The sequence below is a fragment of the Carcharhinus amblyrhynchos genome, chromosome 22 (assembly GCF_965287045.1).
Source record: "Carcharhinus amblyrhynchos chromosome 22, sCarAmb.v2.hapA, whole genome shotgun sequence".
Taxonomy (NCBI): domain Eukaryota; kingdom Metazoa; phylum Chordata; class Chondrichthyes; order Carcharhiniformes; family Carcharhinidae; genus Carcharhinus; species Carcharhinus amblyrhynchos.
In genome coordinates this window covers 2,186,052-2,204,130 of record NC_137345.1, presented here as the reverse complement: position 1 = coordinate 2,204,130, position 18,079 = coordinate 2,186,052, and the positions used below count along the sequence as shown (strand labels likewise).

At 43.2% G+C, this 18,079-nt stretch overlaps 1 protein-coding gene across 3 annotated transcripts in view; it reads right to left on the bottom strand.

Annotated features, from left to right (window-relative positions):
- LOC145356840 (tyrosine-protein phosphatase non-receptor type 22-like) overlaps positions 1 to 18,079 on the bottom strand; it is a 101,954-nt gene that overhangs the window by 70,188 nt on the left and 13,687 nt on the right. For 2 of the 3 annotated variants that reach the window (XM_080209764.1, XM_080209765.1), the window contains exons 2-4: positions 11,359 to 11,467; positions 4,010 to 4,086; positions 2,258 to 2,353 (exon numbers count right to left, since the gene is read on the bottom strand). In XM_080209764.1, coding sequence (XP_080065890.1) covers positions 2,258 to 2,353; positions 4,010 to 4,086; positions 11,359 to 11,467 — 282 coding nt within the window. The remainder of the gene's footprint in view (positions 1 to 2,257; positions 2,354 to 4,009; positions 4,087 to 11,358; positions 11,468 to 18,079) is intronic. The other variant, XM_080209766.1, reaches the window with a different exon arrangement.

Below are 18,079 nucleotides of genomic sequence, written 5' to 3'. Positions count from 1 at the left end.
AAGGGTTCCTCTTTAACTGCCCCTTGCCCAGTTTCAACAATCTGTGCAGCAACTTGCAATACTTTGACACGGATTGACCAATTGGCACAGTGGCTGGAGACTTTTCACTATCATTTCTCAGCTGTGCATTTGGACAAAGATCTCAGTTCTGACTCATCTTGCAAGACTTCCAGAAATTCAGACCTAATCATAAAGCAACAAAACGGTGGCCCAGTGCTTAGCACTGCCACCTCACACCGGCTTAGGTCACTGTCTGTGGGGAGTTTGCACATTCTCCCCGTTCCTGTGCGGGTTTCCTCCGGGTGCTCTGGTTTCCTCCCATGATCCAAAAATGTGCAGGTTAGATTCCTTGGACGTCATAAGTTGTCCATAATGTCAGCAGATTAGCTAAGGGTTTAAGGGGGTTAGGCCTGGGTGGGATTGTGGTTGGCGCAGACTCAATGGGCTGAATGGCCTCCTTCTGCACTGTAGGGATTCTATGAAGGAATTGCTTCATTTTACGTGGCGAGTTGTGTTCAGAACACAACAGAATTATTCCATACCACATAAAGTCCCAGCAAGTGTTGGAGTTCATTTTTATGAAGTTTGTACAGATTCCTGACTCTGCAATTTATTCATAAGCTTTAAATCAAAGAGCCAATAAACCCTCACCCAGACTCAGACCTGTGGAGGTAGGTTAGGCCGGTGATATTATAGAATCATCTTGCATTGAGACAATTTAGCCCATCACACACGTGCTAGCTCTTTGAACGAGTTATCCTGTTAGCCCCACTCTGCAAGCTCTTACCTCACAGCCCTGCAATCCTTTTTAAGTTTAAGTTTATTTATTTGTGTCACAAGTAGGCTTACATTAACACTGCAATGAAGTTACAATGAAAATCCCCTAGTTGCTACGCTCCAGCGACTGAGGGAGAATTTAGCATGGCCAATCCACCTAACCAGCATACCTTTCAGACCATGGGAGGAAACCAGAGCACCCGGAGGAAACCCACGCAGACACTGAGAGGATGTGCAAACTTCACATAGACCCACGCCGGGAATCAAACCAGCGTTCCCGGCGCTGTGAGGCAGCAGTGCTAACCACTGTGCCATCCTCTCAGTGTCTGCGTGGGTTTCCTCCGGGTGCTCTGGTTTCCTCCCATGGTCTGAAAGGTATGCTGGTTAGGTGGATTGGCCATGCTAAATTCTCCCTCAGTCGCTGGAGCGTAGCAACTAGGGGATTTTCATTGTAACTTCATTGCAGTGTTAATGTAAGCCTACTTGTGACACAAATAAATAAACTTAAATTTAAAAAGGGCAGCAGTCACCCTTTGGACTGCTGTTGAATTAATAATCTGGACATGAATTCAAATCCCTTCAAAGTGTGAATTCAGTTTTTTAAAAAATACCTCAAAATAGGGAACTGGTATCAGAAAAAGTGACCAGTGTATCTGAGTGTATTATAAAACCACAACCCATTCACCAACATCTTTTAAGGAGGGGGATTTACCCTGGCTCCTACACACACCAACACAGCTAACATTTAACAACTCTCGGAAATGCCTCAGTAGCTAATTAGGTGAATCAATTCATTGTAACTAGGGAAGGGCAATAAATGCAGACCTTGCCCAAGAATTAATTCTAATTAAAGAATCCTCAATATTCAGAATTACACAATAAAAACTAGCATTTGCCTTAAATCACAGTTATATTTCTAACATTCTGATGAAAGGTCATTGACCTCAAACTTTAACTCATGGAATTCCACGGAACCCCAACAGTGCAGAAGGAGGTCGTTCGGCCCATCGAGTCTGCACAGACAGCTATGCCATCCAGGCCTCTCCAGGTTACCCCACATATTTACCCTATTAATTTATGCATCCTGGGACTCTAAGGGGCAATTTAGCATGGCCAATCAACCTAACCCTCACATCGTTGGACTGTGGGAAGAAACCGGAGCACCTGGGGGAAACCCATGCAGACATGGGGAGAATGTGCAAATTCCACACAGACAGTGACCCAAGCCGGGAATACGAACCCAAGTCCCTGGAGCTGTGAGGCAACAGTGCTAACTGCTGTGCCACCGTGCTGCCCTTATAACTCCATCTCTTTCTTACTGGGGTCTCTTTCCTCTTTTTGATTTTAGATTCCCGGCATTTGGAATATTTTGCTTTCATTGGGAACTGCAATATTGTTTAGTCACAATATTTTGCTTGAAGTTTACAAATTTTAGACAGCATGGAATTCAAGAATTAGATTGAACAAATATAAAACTTACCAGGACATTATACTCCCACAGCATTCTCCAGAAGTCCAACACTGTATGGGGCAAAGGACCTTGTGTTGCTATGTAGGCTTTTGGCCCGTACACTCCCTGAGACAAAAGTATTTAGAAATGAACTTAAGAACATAAGGAATAGGAGCAGGAGTAGGCCATCTAGCCCCTCGAGCCTGCCCCCCCATTCGATAAGATCATGGCTGATCTGAAGCGGATCAGTTCCACTTTCCCACTTTCTCCCCATAACCCTTAATTCCCTTATCGATCAGAAATCTACCTACCCGTGACTTAAACATATTTAACGAGGTAGCCTCCACCACTTCAATGGGCAGAGAATTCCAGAGATTCACTACTCTTTGAGAGAAGAAGTTCCTCCTCAACTCCGATCTAAACTGCTCCCCCCCCCCCCTTATTTTGAGGCTGTGTCCTCTAGTTCTGGTTTCCTTTCTAAGCGGATGCTTTAAATGCTGCCCATTTTAAATTGGTTGTTGTAAAATATGCTTTATCAGAAGAACTACAAGTCACAGAATTTATCATGGCAAAGAACATATTTTGCTAGCTATCTAGTTGGAGACGCGGTGATCTATTCTCAGGTTTGTAGTGAGGTGAATGTTAGCCTGGCTCAGCCACCACCACTCGCTCCTCAGAGACAGAAGGTTGTGACTTTTGGTCCTTTTCCAACAGGCAACTTAGAGGTGTACAAAGTATGGAGAAAATCCTTAATGTAACACTGGAAAAGGGTCTTCATTATCAGATATGATGGCTTTCACATGATGTGCCATGAACTCCATTAATCTTTCCTTAAATACTGTTGTTTTATCTCTTTATTTCTCAATTTTTTCCAGTTTATCATCCTTACTTCTACTTTTATTCCTTCGCTGTTGGCTTCCAGTCTATTACTTTGATCTTATTACTACTTTTGTCTTTCTATCTTTGTCTTATAAATGTTATAATATTATTATCGGACGCTCCCCTTCTCTTATCTGCTCTGGTTCATTTTTCCTTACCAGGTCCAGCAATGTTTATTTTCTTGTTGGGCTTCTTACATATTTGATAAAAGTTTATTTATTAGTCACAAGTAAGGCTTACATTAACACTGCAATGAAGTAACTGTAAAATTCTCCCAGTTGCCACAGTCCGGTGCCTGTTTGGATCAATGCACCTAACCAGCACGTCTTTCGGACTGTGGGAGGAAACTGGAGCACCCAGAGGAAACCCACACCGACACAGGGAGAAGGTGCGGATTCCATACATACAGTGACCCAAACCGGGAATCGAACCCAGATCCATGGAGCTGTGAAGCAGCAGTGCCTGCCCTTAAGCATTTTCCTTTCAAATGTTTATTCCAATTCTGTTTTGAAAGTTACTATTGCATTTTCTTCCACCACTCTTTCAGGCAGTGCATTCTGGACCACAACAACTTACTGAGTAAAGTAATGTTTCCTCATGTCACAGTGCGCTCATTTGCCAATTATCTTGAACTTATACCTTCTGTTTGCCAAGCTCAGCCACTGAAAAACGTTTCTCCTTAATTACGCGATCAAAACAGTTCACGGTTTTGACCAACTCTTGTTAAATCTCCTCTTAACTTTCTCTGCTGTAAGAAGAACCTTGGTTTTTCCAGACTTTGTTACTTTCACCTGCGGGTGAAAAGCACCTTTCCCCTCCCCCAACTATAGCGGCATTGGCGATGGTTTCAACTGAAAGGCGCCGGCTATTTTATGGCACTATTTCCATTTAGAAAATGCATACCTTGATAAAACTTGCATTGATATAATCAGAATCACTGTCGGAAATTATCAGTGACAGCTGCACTCTGCTGTGATCAACTGAAAAACAAAATGCAAATCATACGTACACACCCAGCACACATTTTCCATTTCCTTGCTGTACCCATTGAGCTAAGAGGAGCAGAGGAGCTAAGCGATTTATTTAACACAGAGGCTGCTGTTGTTTCCATCAACTTGGTGATTTCAGAAATTTAAAACCAGTGAACCATGACCACGTACCCAGGGTCGCATGAAATAGATTATCCAACAGCACAAAGCTTTTGGAATGGAGTAGAATCACCTCCTGAAAGGGCTCTGAAGGCAGACATAATGCTTGGACAATAAGTTCCCATCTGGTGATCAGGAGACTTCTTACTGTGTTTACCCCGGTCCAACACCGGCATCTCCACATCAGAACACGTTATTGCGGGGTTGAGTAGATTGAACCAGAGCAGGACTTACTCAGTTAACGGGAGGGCATTGGGGAGAGTTACAGAACAAAGAGATCTAGGAGTTACAGGTTCAAAGCTCCTTGAAAGTAGAGTCACAGATGGACAAGAGTGGTGAAGAAAGCATTCGGCATGCTTGGTCAGAACAATGAATATAGGAGTTGGGACGTCTTGTTGAAGTTGTACAAGACATTAGTAAGGCTACACTTGGAATACTGTGTACAGTTCTGGTCACCCTATTATAGAAAGGACATTATTAAAATAGAAAGAGTGCAAAAAATTTACTAGGATGCTACCTGGACCTGATGGTGTGAGATATAAGGAGAGGTCGGATAGACTGGGACTTTTTTTCTCTGGAACGTAGACGGCTGAGGGGTGATCTTATAGAGGTCTATAAAATAATGAGGGGCACAGATCAGCTAGATAATCAATATCTTTTCCCAATGGTAGGGGAGTGTAAACCTAGAGGGCATAGGTTTAAAGTGAGTGGGGAGAGATACAAAAAGATCCAGAAGGGCAATTGTTTCACACAGAGGGTGGTGAGTGTCTGGAACAAGCTGCCAGAGGCAGTAGTAGAGGCAAGTACAATTTTGTCATTTAAAAACATTTAGATAGTTACATGGGTACAATAGATATAGAGGGATCTGGGCCAAATGTGGGTAATTGGGATTAGCGCAGGGGTTTAAAAAAAAGGTGGCATAGACAAATTGGACTGAAGGGCCTGTTTCCATGCTGTAAACCTCTATGATTCTATCAGTCTTCCACAATCTGCTCCCACGGCTCTTTATTACAATGTCATCGAAACACAGGCTAGACAATGGAAGACCAGACTCCATCTCGTTCACCTTCCACCATTCTGGTAGTCACATGATTTTTTTCTCATTCATTCATGGGAAGTGGGTGTCACTGGCCAGGCCAGCATTTATTGCCCATCCCTAATTGCCCTCGAGAAGGTAACGGTGAGCTGCTTTCTTGAACAATCGCAGTTCATATGGTGTAGATGTACCCACAGTGCTGTTCGGGAAGGAATTCCAGGATTTTGACCATCAATAGTGAAGGAAAGGCGATGTAGTTCCAAATTAGGATGGTGAGTGACTTGAAGGGGAGCTTTCGGGTGGTGGTCTTCACAGGTATCTGCTGCTCTCGTCCTTCTAGGTGGTAGTGATCAAGGGTTTGAAAGTTGCTCTCTAAAGAGCCTTGGTGAGTTCCTGCACTGCATCTTGTAGATGGTACACACTGTTATTACTGTGTTGATGGTGGAGGGAGTGAATATTTGTGGATGTGGTGCCAATCAACCTGGCTGCTTTGTCCTGGATGGTATGGAGCTCTCTGAGTGTTGCTTAAGCTACACTCATCCAGGCCAGGAGACCTTTCCATGATAATCCTGACCTGTGCCTTGTAGATGATGTACAGGCTTTGGAGAGTCAGGAGGTGAGTTCCTTGCTGCAGGATTCCTAACCTCTGACCTAATCTTGTAGTCACAGTATTTATGTGGCTAAGCTGGTTCAGTTTCCAGACAATAGTAATCTTTAGGATGTTGATAGTGGGGGATTCAGTGATGATAATACCATTGAATATCAAGAGCTGATGGTTAAATACTCTCTTGTCAGAGATGGTCATTGTCTGGCACTTGTTTGGCACAAATGTTATCTGCTACCTGTCAGCTCAAGCCAATGATCATAGAATCCATACAGTGCAGAAGGAGACTATTTGGCCATTCGAGTCTGCACTGACCAAATCCCACCCAGCCCCTATTCCCATAACCCCACACATTTACCCTGTTTATCCCTCTGCCATTAGGGTCAACTTAGCATGGCCAATCAACCTAACCCACACAACTTTGGACTGTGGGAGGAAACTAGAGCACCTGGAGGAAACCCAAGCAGACACGGGGAGAATGTGCAAACTCCACACTGACAATGACCCAAGGCCAGAATTGAACCTGGGTCCATGGTGCTAGGAGACAGCAATGCTAACCACTGTGCTACCCCAAATGATATTGCAGTTATTGACTAATCACAGTGATCAAACTCTATCAACGTGTCTCCAACAGACCCAGAGATGAGGTGATGAGAGACCCCAGTGGGGGAGAGCTTTGGCAATCAGCCAAAACTCCATTCACTGCAGCGGGACTGGAAATTCCTAGCATGGGTGAGGTCGGAGAGTTCCAGCCTGTAGGTCTAAAGTCATCTGTTCCTCTTGAGCATGTTTACATTCACTGCATGTCACGTCTCAAGGGGCCCAAGGTATTATTTTCTGAAAGAAATCAGCCTAATCTGTATTTGAAAGAGTCTGTATTAACCACTTCCAGTATTTCCTCCATCCATTGATTGAACACTTACTCACACAAATTAATTTACAATTTAACCCCTTTAAACCCAGTGTTATCCGGGTCTACATCTTGTTATCTAGTCCCTTTAGAATCTTAAAAATAACATTTATCTGGCCTTTTCACAGCTTCATTTCCATCGGGAACAAATCCAATTTACACGGATGCTCCTCACAATCCAGTCCCTCAATCATTCTGCTTGTTCTCTTTTGCAAACTTTTAATAGCAAGAATATTTTTTAAAAAGTTTATTTATCAGTGTCACAAATAAGCTTACATTAACGCTGCAATGAAGTTACTGTAAAACTCCCCTAGTTGCCACACCTGGCGCCTGTTCAGGTGCACTGAGGGCCGATTTAGCATGGCCAGTGTACCTAACTAGCACGATTGTGGGAGGAAACCCATACAGACACAGGGAGAACGTGCAGACTCCGCATAGACAGTGACCCAAGCCAGGAATCAAACCCAGATCCCCGGCGCTGAGAAGCAGCAGTGCTAACCACTGTGCCATCTTGTGCAGTGGTGACCAGAATCATATTCTAAGTGTAGCTGTATCAATTATTTCCATCATTTGGGGAAAAGAGGTTCTTAACCACAGGTATATATTCACAGATGTGTTATCTTCTTAGATCTTTAAGCTGCAGGATAAAATTCAGCTCAAGGGTAACTCGGCATTGGTGCCAAGTACAGCAGCGATCACAGAAAGGAAGCTACCAGGTTCCAAGAATCAAAATCCACAAACTGACAGACAGTGAGTGATCAGAAACTAAAACACCTTACATTCAAATTCAGAAAAATTCACATCTTATACTCATTTTGTACAAATTTCAGTCATGGGGTCAGCATTTCATTGGGCGTCCACTAGTTTTAACTCCTTACCATGCTTTTTACACCGACTCCCAGCGTGAAAGACAGCCTGATTGAGTAGTTTGGCTGCCCGTCAAATGAGAAAATCCTGCAACAAGTGGGCAGTAACATAGGGGCAGCCAGGATTAATGGTTGGGGCCAGCGGTAATAGTGGGGGTGGGTGAAGGAGGTTTATGAAGCTCGTTCTTAGGCAGGGAGAGACTAGAGGGGGGACTTGGGTATGGCTGCACGGTGGCACAGTGGTTAGCACTGCTGCCTCACAGCGCCAACAACCTGGGTTCGATTCTCGGCTCGAGTCACTGTCCGTGCGGAGTCTGCATGTTCTCCCTGTGTCGGTGTGGGTTTCCTCCCACAGTCTAAAAGACATGCTGGTTAGGTGTATTGACCTGAACAGGCGCTGGAGTGCGGCAACTAGGGGAATTTCACATTAACTATGTTGCTGTGTTCATGTAAGCCTTACTTGTGACTAATAAATAAACTTTAATTTTATCTGGGAGGAAGACGGGAATTTTGGGGAGGAGGTGGAGGGTGAAGATTGGGAGTATTGATTAGATGAGGTGTTTGCTGATATTTCGAGTATTGGTGACTGTGGAGGAATCAGTGATCAGGCAGGATTGATGATTGGGAGCAGATATGGTTTGGTGTCCATCTTATTACATTGGAGCATTTATATATATATTACAGGATATGGAGGCTTTGGAGAGGGTACAGAAAAGACTTACCGGGACATTGCCTGGTATGGAGGGCACTAGCAATGAGAAGAGGTTGGAGAAATTTGGTTTGTTCTCGCTAGAATGACAGAGGTAGAGGGGGCGACCTGATGAAAGTCTACAAGATTATGAGGGACATGGACAGAGTGGATGGTCAGAAGCTTTTTCCCAGGGTGGAAGAGTCAATTACTAGGGGGCACAGGTTTAAGGTGTGAGTGACAAGGTTTAAAGGAGACGTATGAGGTAAGTTTTGTTTTTACACAGAGGGGGTGGGTGCCTGTATCTCACTGCCGGGGGAGGTAGTGGAAGCAGATACGATAGTGACTTTTAAGGGGCGTCTGGACAAATACATGAAGCCTTACTAGGAATAGAGGGATATGGTGATCAGAAGGATAGAGGGTTTTACTAAAGTATGGCTGGTGCAGGCTTGGAGGGCCGAAGGGCCTGTTCCTGTGCTATAATTTTCATTGTTCTTTTGTTTTATATATATGAGATAGAGCTTGTTACAGGTAACTATGTTGGATTAAGAGGAAGCAGTATTGTTCCTACTGGCCCACAAGCAGTAAATTCACTTAACTGAAGGATCTGGCCCTTCTGAACCACTTTTACCAGCCCTGACCATGGTACCTAGCAATAGAAATGTCCAGCAATATGCAACAAAACATGATGTATGTTTTCTGGATCCTGTTGTCTGGTGTTATCCCAAAGTGGCCCCTATCCAGCATGGGCTAAAATAGAAATCTTGTCAAATGGATGCACGCAAACTTCCTCAATAATGATTTCAACCTCACTTTTTGGTTCCCCTTGCAACATTTGCATTCCTTCAACTACATCCTGATAAAAACAAATATTTCATTCGGGTCATTAATCTCTTATAAAAACAAACTTCAGATATTCACAGTCCTATTTCAAAGAGTCTATAACCACTTGAAGTTGCCAATCAAACTGTGAAATTAATGGCACCCTACTGTGAAAACTGATGGTTGTGAAATCAGTCGTGCAGCACTAATCCAGTAGCAGTGGCTCTCAGGTCTATGTCAAAAGATAGATGAAAAAGCAAGCAATGATCTTTTTAAACATCCAGACATTTATTTTCAAAGATTTGAAGGACAGGAGTATTAAACGTCTTTGACAACATGTGTGCAGGTTTGAGGTAGGTTGCCTTCATTTTCAGATTGTTAACATTTTAACCTTCTGCCCAATTCTGTCAAAATGCTAAGAAAAATCATTCTTGGCATCCTGCACAGGGTAAGGTCCCCATTACTGAAACATTGACTGACTTACGAGGCCTGATTTTCGTACTGGCAGAGGTGCTCTCCATCATTGCAAAAATGGTGGACAAGCCCAAAATCTGGAAATCTCACCTCGAACATGGAACCTTTCATTTTTGTGGAGGCAAAAATGGGCCTGGATCAGGATTCACGCATGTGTATTTTGCAGAGGCAGCTACTAACTTAAATCAGTGGCTGCCTCCACTTGTGTGATTTTGGTGAGCTGATTGCCGGAACTTTGCTGGCACGTCTGCCCCAGAATTGGGCTGGTAAATGTGGTTCAGAAGGGCGAGTGAGGCTCACAAAAAGATATTCAGCCTTGGCCTCAGGTGGGATCTTACGAGCCTCGGGCAGGTGAGGTGCTAATATTCCAGCAGATGCGTCTGAAACACGCCAAGTAAAGGTTAGCCCTGATAGGGGCTGGTCTGAAATTTGTGGAGCCCTTTGGAGAGATCTCTTTTAGAGAGATAGTTTATCACTTTGGATCTGCTGTCAGGACACCTTTAGGACAAGTCAGGTGTTCTTTGGGGTAAGTGCCTTTGGGATTGTTAAAAATAGGTTAAAATGTTCATCAAAATGCATAAGCTATTAACTGTCAAGCTCATGGAACTGTCAGAGGAGCTGGCAAAGGCATTCAATGCTCCTGCACTTCAAATCTTTGAAAAAAAATGTCTGGGTGTTTAAAAAGATCATTGCTTGCTTTCCCACTTTGTTTGTTGACACACACTTTAGGGCTACTGGGTTAATGCTGCATGACTAATTTTACAATCATCAATTTTCACAGTAGGTGCCTTGAGTTTCACATTTTGATCGACAACTTCAAGAGATTATAGATTCTTTGAAGTAGGACTGTGAATTTGGAAGCTTGTTTTTATCGGGGATTAATGACTTGAATGAAATGTTTGTTTTCATAAGGATGTAGGTTAAAGAAGTGCAAATGTAGCAATGCGTTTTTATGACTAAGACAGTTTCTTACATACATTTTGAATTCATCAATAGATACTTTCACTTTATTTTATCTCAGCATGGCTCCTAAGATCTGCTCATGGTGGATACTGCATGAGTTGGCAAGGTAGGTATAAGGGCAAAGGGTGGTGGTGGGGGCATGGGTGGGAATGAGAGGCATGACATGGTACATAGGTATGAAGCACCATTGGGGAGAGGTGTAGGGGGGCATTAGTTAGCTTGGATATGGGAGGGGAGATTGAGGCGATATGAGGGGTGAAGCTGGAGGGCTTTTAATGTTTTACTCTATTTTTGTAAAAACTTCAACAGAGTACCAGAACACAGAGGAAGGTCTACTTCCCAGCCCACCTCCATACTCGGCAGCCTGTTCACCCGTTCCAGGGGCATCATGCCCGGCTTAAGACAACCCCACCATCCCGGAACGAAAATCCCTAATTCTGGGGCGTTTTTCCCCCGGTCAGAATTGTGCAATGTCCAGATTTTACACTATCGATCCTGGAGTGAGAATCCAGGCTTGAGAGCAAGTGCTTCAAATTTAGCCCATCTTGTATGACTAGGCATCCAACAATACCCTCCAAATGCAGTGAGTTTCTCCCTCTCTGCAAGCGACCCAAGATCCTTGGTAATGACTTCAAGGCAAGAAACATTGAGCAGAAGTTAAAAAAGTTCTCTGGAATGCAGCAGCATCAGAGAGGCCTGTGAAAAGCATCGGGACATTTGAAATGGAAAATGTTGACTTACAAGGCGTAATATCTTTGTAGCGATTTTTCTTGGTGTTGTCTTGTTTCTCTGCCTGACTCGCCGGATAGAGTTTGTCATTCTTGTTTTTCACTGACTGTCTCTTCAATCTCTGCGGGAATTTAGGATGAACAACACAGACAGATTTATAAACTGGTGCCACATGAACTTGCATTAGCAAAGCCTTCCTTTTACAATGACAGAAGGCCACTCATCTCGAAAGGGGTGAGTAACTATTGCCATTGTATAAGGTGGCTAAGATTGAATTGGCCATTAATCACACAGCCTAGTCAAGTTTCCTTTTTATTGAACCTGAAAGGCTATCAACTGTGGAGTGGGTCCCCACACCACCTCGTTTCCACTATTAACCAAACTTAAGCATATCATCGAGGGTGTCCGCCCCATCTCTGTGAGACATTAAGCCCAAACGAACTCCACTGCCCTGATATTTCCATGTAGCTCTGTACCTTCCTCAGCTTCTAACCCGCCCTCCAAAGATGTGTGGGTTAAGTTGATTGGCCATGGTAAATTGCCCCTTAGGGTCCCGGGATGCGTAGGTTAGAGTGATTAGTGGGGTAAATATGTGGGGTTACGGGGATAAGGCCTAGGTGGGATTGCTGTTGGTGTAGACGCGATAGGCTCCTTCTGAAAGACGTGCTGGTTAGGGTGCATTGGCCATGCTAAATTCTCCCTCAGTGTACCCGAACAGGCGTCAAAGTGTGGCGACCAGGGGATTTTCACAGAACCTTCATTGCAGTGTTAATGAAGCTTACTTGTGACACTGATAAATAAACTTAAACTTAACTTAATGAATAAATTAAAATTTTTCTCCAGATGATGCCGAAGGAGGCTATTCAGCCCATTGAGTCTGCGCTGACCACAATCCCATCTATGTCCTATCCCCAGAACCCCATGTATTTACTCTAGCTGGTCCCTCTGACACGAAGGGACAATTTAACATGGCCAATCCACCTAACTTGCACATCTTTGGATTATGGGAGGTAACCGGAGCACCAGTAGGATTTCTGTGGTTTTCCCCTAACAGATGACTGGTCTTTCTCTGCTTCATCAATCCTCTGTATGTAAACACGTTTCCCTTCATCTCTCCTCTCACTCCCACAGTGAAGAAATTGAAATTGATGACTCCTCCTCTCCGACTCCCCCAAAGTAATAATTTTTTCAAAACACTTGGTGAGTTAAAAATTCTGTTACTACATCTGATCTTAACCTTATTCTCTCTAATGGGCACAGTCATATTTTCCCAGCTCTGTCTTGTAACTCTATTCCCCATCTCTGGTATCTTCCAGGTGAATCTACAGTTTTCACTCTCAATGGTTTCATTATTCTTCAATTATGGGCCATCCAAATTGGCTCTAACTTTGGCGCAACCAATGTCTTTCTCTAATTCTGCCATCTTTAATCTTGCATTCTATGCCGCTGCTGTTGGTTTTTTCTTGTATCTTTATGTATCTGTCCCCATACTTTGGGGAATTATGTATTCGAACTCTTTGCTCTTTAGGTTCACACCTTTCAATGCCTCTCTTTGAGTGTACTGCAGTTGAGTTGGGTGAGGAGGGGAACACTATTTGCGCAGGTACAGCATACAGGATTCTGAATTGAAGAGATGGTTAAGGAATCACACTACAATAATTTCATCACAAGATGCATGGTAGACCTTATTTGAGTTAGTTAACTCAGTTGGCTGGATGGCTGGTTCATGATACGGTGATGCCAACAGCACCGTTTAATTCCCATACCCGCTTGAGGTTATTTATGAAGGCCCTGCCTTCTCAACCTTGCCTCTCACCTGAAATGTGATGATCTTCCAGTTAAATTTAAGTTTATTTATTAGTTACAAGTGAGGTTCACATTAACACTGCAAATGAAGCTACTGTGAAATTCCACTAGTCACCACACTCCGGTGCCTGTTCGGGTCAATGCATCTAATCAGCACGTCTTTCAGAATGTGGGAAGAAACCTACGCAGTCACGGGGAGAACATGCAGACTCCACACAGACAGTGACCCAAGCCGGGAATCAAACCCAGGTCCCTGATGCTGTGAGGTAGCAGTGCTAACCACTGTGCTGCCATTAAATCACCCCCAGTCAGCAGCCCATGGTCATCTGGGATTATGGTGACTTTACTTTTTACCTATTTGACCAATCAAATAGTTAGCATGGCTCGTTGGTTAGTGACCCATTCTATGGATTTAAAAAAAAGGGTGATGCAAGATTAAACACCAACTCTTTTCTGCTTTTGAAAGGCATTTAGCAAACTACTGGCCCCTTTGAAAGGAAGTCAAGGACAAGAAATTATTTTGTAGCATTCTACAAACTGGTCTTATTTTAGAAACATTAAAAATAGCATCAATTACATGTTGGTAGAAGCTTTTACTTACAGTTTTACACAAAGGCTTTTGTTAACCAGGAACCTCACTAACAACCTTCAATACAACCTGATAATTTAAACACTTCAATGGTTTTAAAGCTTTAAAGGGGACGAGTGCCAGTTATAGACAATCATCTTTTTCACTTTGGAGTAATATCAACAACCTACATTTATATAGCATCTTTAATGTAGTAAAACATCCCAAGGCAAACACAGCTGAAGTGTCTTATAGGGAGACTTTAGGATAGTTGGCCAAAGCTTGGTTAAAGGTAGAGGAATGCAAGTGGATTTGCATTTATAAAGCAACTTAAATGCCACAAAGCATCATTTACAGCCAATGAAACATTTTTGAAGCATAGTTACTGTTGCAATGCAGGAAATACACCAGCCAGGTCCCACAACAGCAATGTGATATTGACCAGATAATCTATTTTTGTGATCTTGCTTGCGAGATAACTATTGTCCAGCAGACTAGGGGACACTCCTCTCTTCTCTGAACTGGTGACATGAAAACTTTACACCCCTTTGAGGAGGCAGGCAGGAACTTTGCTCAACATCTCATTCAAAAGGTGCCTCATCCAATAGTGTGGCACGCTCTCAGTACTGCACTGTGGGTGGACACTTACATTTTTATACCCACGTCTCTGAAGTGGGATTTGAATCTACAACCTTCTAACTCAGAAGTGAAAATGTGACCCACTGGGCAACAATGGCAAGTTTTAAGAAGAGAGAGGTGGAAAGGTTTAGTGAAGGAATTTACTGTCTAGCAACTGAAGACATGGCTACTAGTAATGGAACAACCCAAAGCTGGGTCGCACATGAGTCCACAATTGGAGGAGCAGAGAGATATTAAAGGTTGTCAGGTTGGCTGAGGTTACGAAGAGAGGTCGAGAGTGGGATTATCAAGAGGTTTGAAAACAAAGATGAAATTTTAATATTGAGGTGATTGATGCTTGAACTGGAGCCAATATAACTGAACAGGACTTGGTGTGAGCTGAGATATGAACATTAACATTTGGGATAAGTTCAAGTTTATGAAGGATACAAGACATTAGACCGGTCAGTATGGCATTGGAGTAGTGAAGTCTGGCAATATTATGATGAATGTTTTGAATGAGGGCTGAGATAGTCCTGGTGATGGAGTGGATATGGCATCAGAACAGGGACACAGCAGGGAAGAACACTGGAAAAGCCTCTACCATTGTAATACCAGAGCCACAAACTACTTCGCTCAACTGACAATCAGTGATTAATTGAGAAGCATCAGTTCAAGATTATAAGTTCGAGACCCACTGCAGCACGTGAGCGCAGATTCTCAAATAACATCCCAAGATCACAAAAATAGATTATCTGATCAATATCACATTGCTGTTGTGGGACCTGGCTGGTGTATTTCCTGCATTGCAACAGTAACTATGCTTCAAAAACATTTCATTGGCTGTAAATGATGCTTTGCGGCATTTAAATTGCTTTATGAATGCAAATCTACTTGCCTTCCTCTACCCTTAGCCAAGCTTTTGGCCAACTATCCTAAAGTCTCCCTATATGACACTTCAGCTGTGTTTGCCTTGGGATGTTTTACTACATTAAAGATGCTATATAAATGTAGGTTGTTGATATTACTCCAAAGTGAAAAAGATGATTGTCTATAACTGGCAGGACTGCTACATTGAAGGTGCAATCTTCTGCTTGGAATTTGGGTTTGGTCTTCAGATTTGTGGGCACACACTGTTGGCCACAGTTTAAACTTCGGCCTTACCATTTTGTGCTGGAGCTTTAGGGATTATTTCTATTGGCTGCAGGTTGTAATGGTCATTGGAGAGAACAATGAGACGGACTGGTGAGGTCCAGGAATGCTGAGGCACATTCCCCTTGAGGTCAGAGGCCTTGTAGTGTTATAATGCATATTTGTTCACATTCTTAAGCATTTTTTAAACTACTTTTAATTTTTCAGATTTTTAATCATCTTTATAAATTTATACAACGTTTAATTTATTGTAAGCCAACAAAGAAAAGTCTTGAAATGAATTTCAAAGTACTTAAATGAAATATGTGGTAAAGTGTATTTTACAATATTATAAGTGTAGCCTAGCAGAATAAGTAAAAGTTTAATCATTGTTTGGCAATGCAGGACTTGATTGTTACTAAAAAAACATACATTGCGTTGAAGCTTTTTGTCTTGCACTCAACAGGACAATTGCAAGAATGCCAATGTCAGTGGAAACAAGAACTTTATATGCAATGTGTGTGTATACATGCTTTTTCTGTCTGCACATTGCGCCCGTTTTAACAGGATAAGTGACAGCCATTCACTGTTTCATTCCTCAGGGCAATGCTTTAACCAATCAGGTCAAGCTGCCTGATTTAAATTTTCAAACAATGCTTGGCAGTTAACTGTCAGGCACCATTAACTGGTGCATTCTCCATGGCAACAGCTCTACCAGTTAGAGTCCACTTGCCAACCAATCAACACCATCTTCTCATACAGTATAAAGCTGTTGTTACCCCTGACATTGGTATTCTTGCAATTGTCCTGATGAGTGCAAGACAAAAAGCTTTGATAAAATGACTTTTTTAGCAATACTCAAATAAAAGTTTCTAAATTTATAAACTTAGAATTTGCTTTTAATTTTAAAGTGGTTTCAAGTGGATTAAATTATTCATACAGAGGCTGATGCTCTTTTTAATTAATTTCAGTGTTGATACTACAGAATTTAATGCCATATTGATCGGAATTTTATCGCCTAGTCCACCCCAAATCCAGGCTCACAGAATGGAATTCGCTGTTGGTCTCGGGCGGGATTTTACGAGTCTTGTCTGAGTGAGGTTGTAAAATCCTGGCCATTGAGTCTGGACCGGTACTCAAGATTGGATCTGTGAATTTAAAATGGATTCAATTATTTGTGCAGTGTTCAATGTTCTTTTGAATTCATTCCAGTGTTTGGACAATTGAACATAATACAGATGGGTGGGGTTTGGACATGTTGGGGGGGGGTGGGTGCGGTGCAGGGCAGTGCTGTTGATTGGTTCTGCAAGTTTGTTTTTAAACTCAGTTTGCATGCCCCCCTTAGCGGGTGTGGTCCCTACGGGTGGAATGTAATGCCCCCTCCCTGGGTGTGTCTGGGACATTTAATCAGATGGGCGGGGACCCAATTAAATTTGAGACCAAAAGGTTTGTAGGTGGCTCTTCCGTCCCAGAGCCAATGGCAGCCCTAAAGTAGGCAATTAACGTCCATTAAAAACCTTAACCCATTGTCACTGGTGTTCACCCAATGGCAAGTGGGTTGTTTTAAAATTTTGTTAGTGTCACAAATAGGCTTACATTATTGTGAAAATCCCCTAGTCGCCACATTCCGGTGCCTATTTGGGTAAACCGAATGAGTAATTAGCACAGCCAATGCACCTAACCCGCATGTCTTTGGAAGAAACTGGAGCACCCGGAGGAAACCCACACAGACATGAGGAGATCGTATAGACTCGGCACAGAGAGTGACCCAAGTCGGGAATTTAACCCGGGTCCCTGGCGCTGTGAGGCAGCAGTACTAACCACTGTGCCACCATATCATCTAATTTGCCCTGTTGGAAACCCAAAGCCTTGGTGTATTTGCTTGTGAGCTTTAGATGGAGGGTGGCGGGGAGGAGGGGAGGGGGTGATCCAGGATCTAGTGATGACCCGAGACCTCAGGTGGACAGCAGACACCGCCTATCCAGTGATGTCGCCAATCAATGAAGAGCTGGTGGTCTCTGATTGGTCAATAGCTCTTGATGGGCAGGACAATCACATCCCTCCCCCCCACCTCCCAGGGATTCTCGATGTTGGGTTTACCATTGCCTGATTAACACGGTGGAACTTCCTGAATGGGGGTGATGTGGGGCTCTCACCAGCTCTGAAGCCAATGAGTGTGAAAGTCACCAGTTAGCCCTGATTGAACTCTGAGGAGGTTTTGAAAGGCTGTTCTTAAGACACATTGCTCCATTGATTAGATAATTCCAAACCAAAATAGGAAAAACTGTGTGTGCAACTGGAGGCATATTTTATGTAATTGGAGATGTGCCACAGATCAGAAACAGAATACTGAAACACTGGAAAGTAAAGTTTCTTTATTAGTCACAAGTAGATTTACATTCACACTGCAATGAAATTGGCGTGAAAAACCCTGAGTCTCCACACACTGGCGCCTGTCTGGGTACACTGAAGGAGAATTTAGTATAGCCAATTCACTGCACATCTTCGGACTGCGGGAGGAAACCGGAGCACCCGGAAGAAACCCACACAGACATGGGGAGAATGTGCAAACTCTGCACAGACAGTGACCCAAGCCGACAATTGAACCCA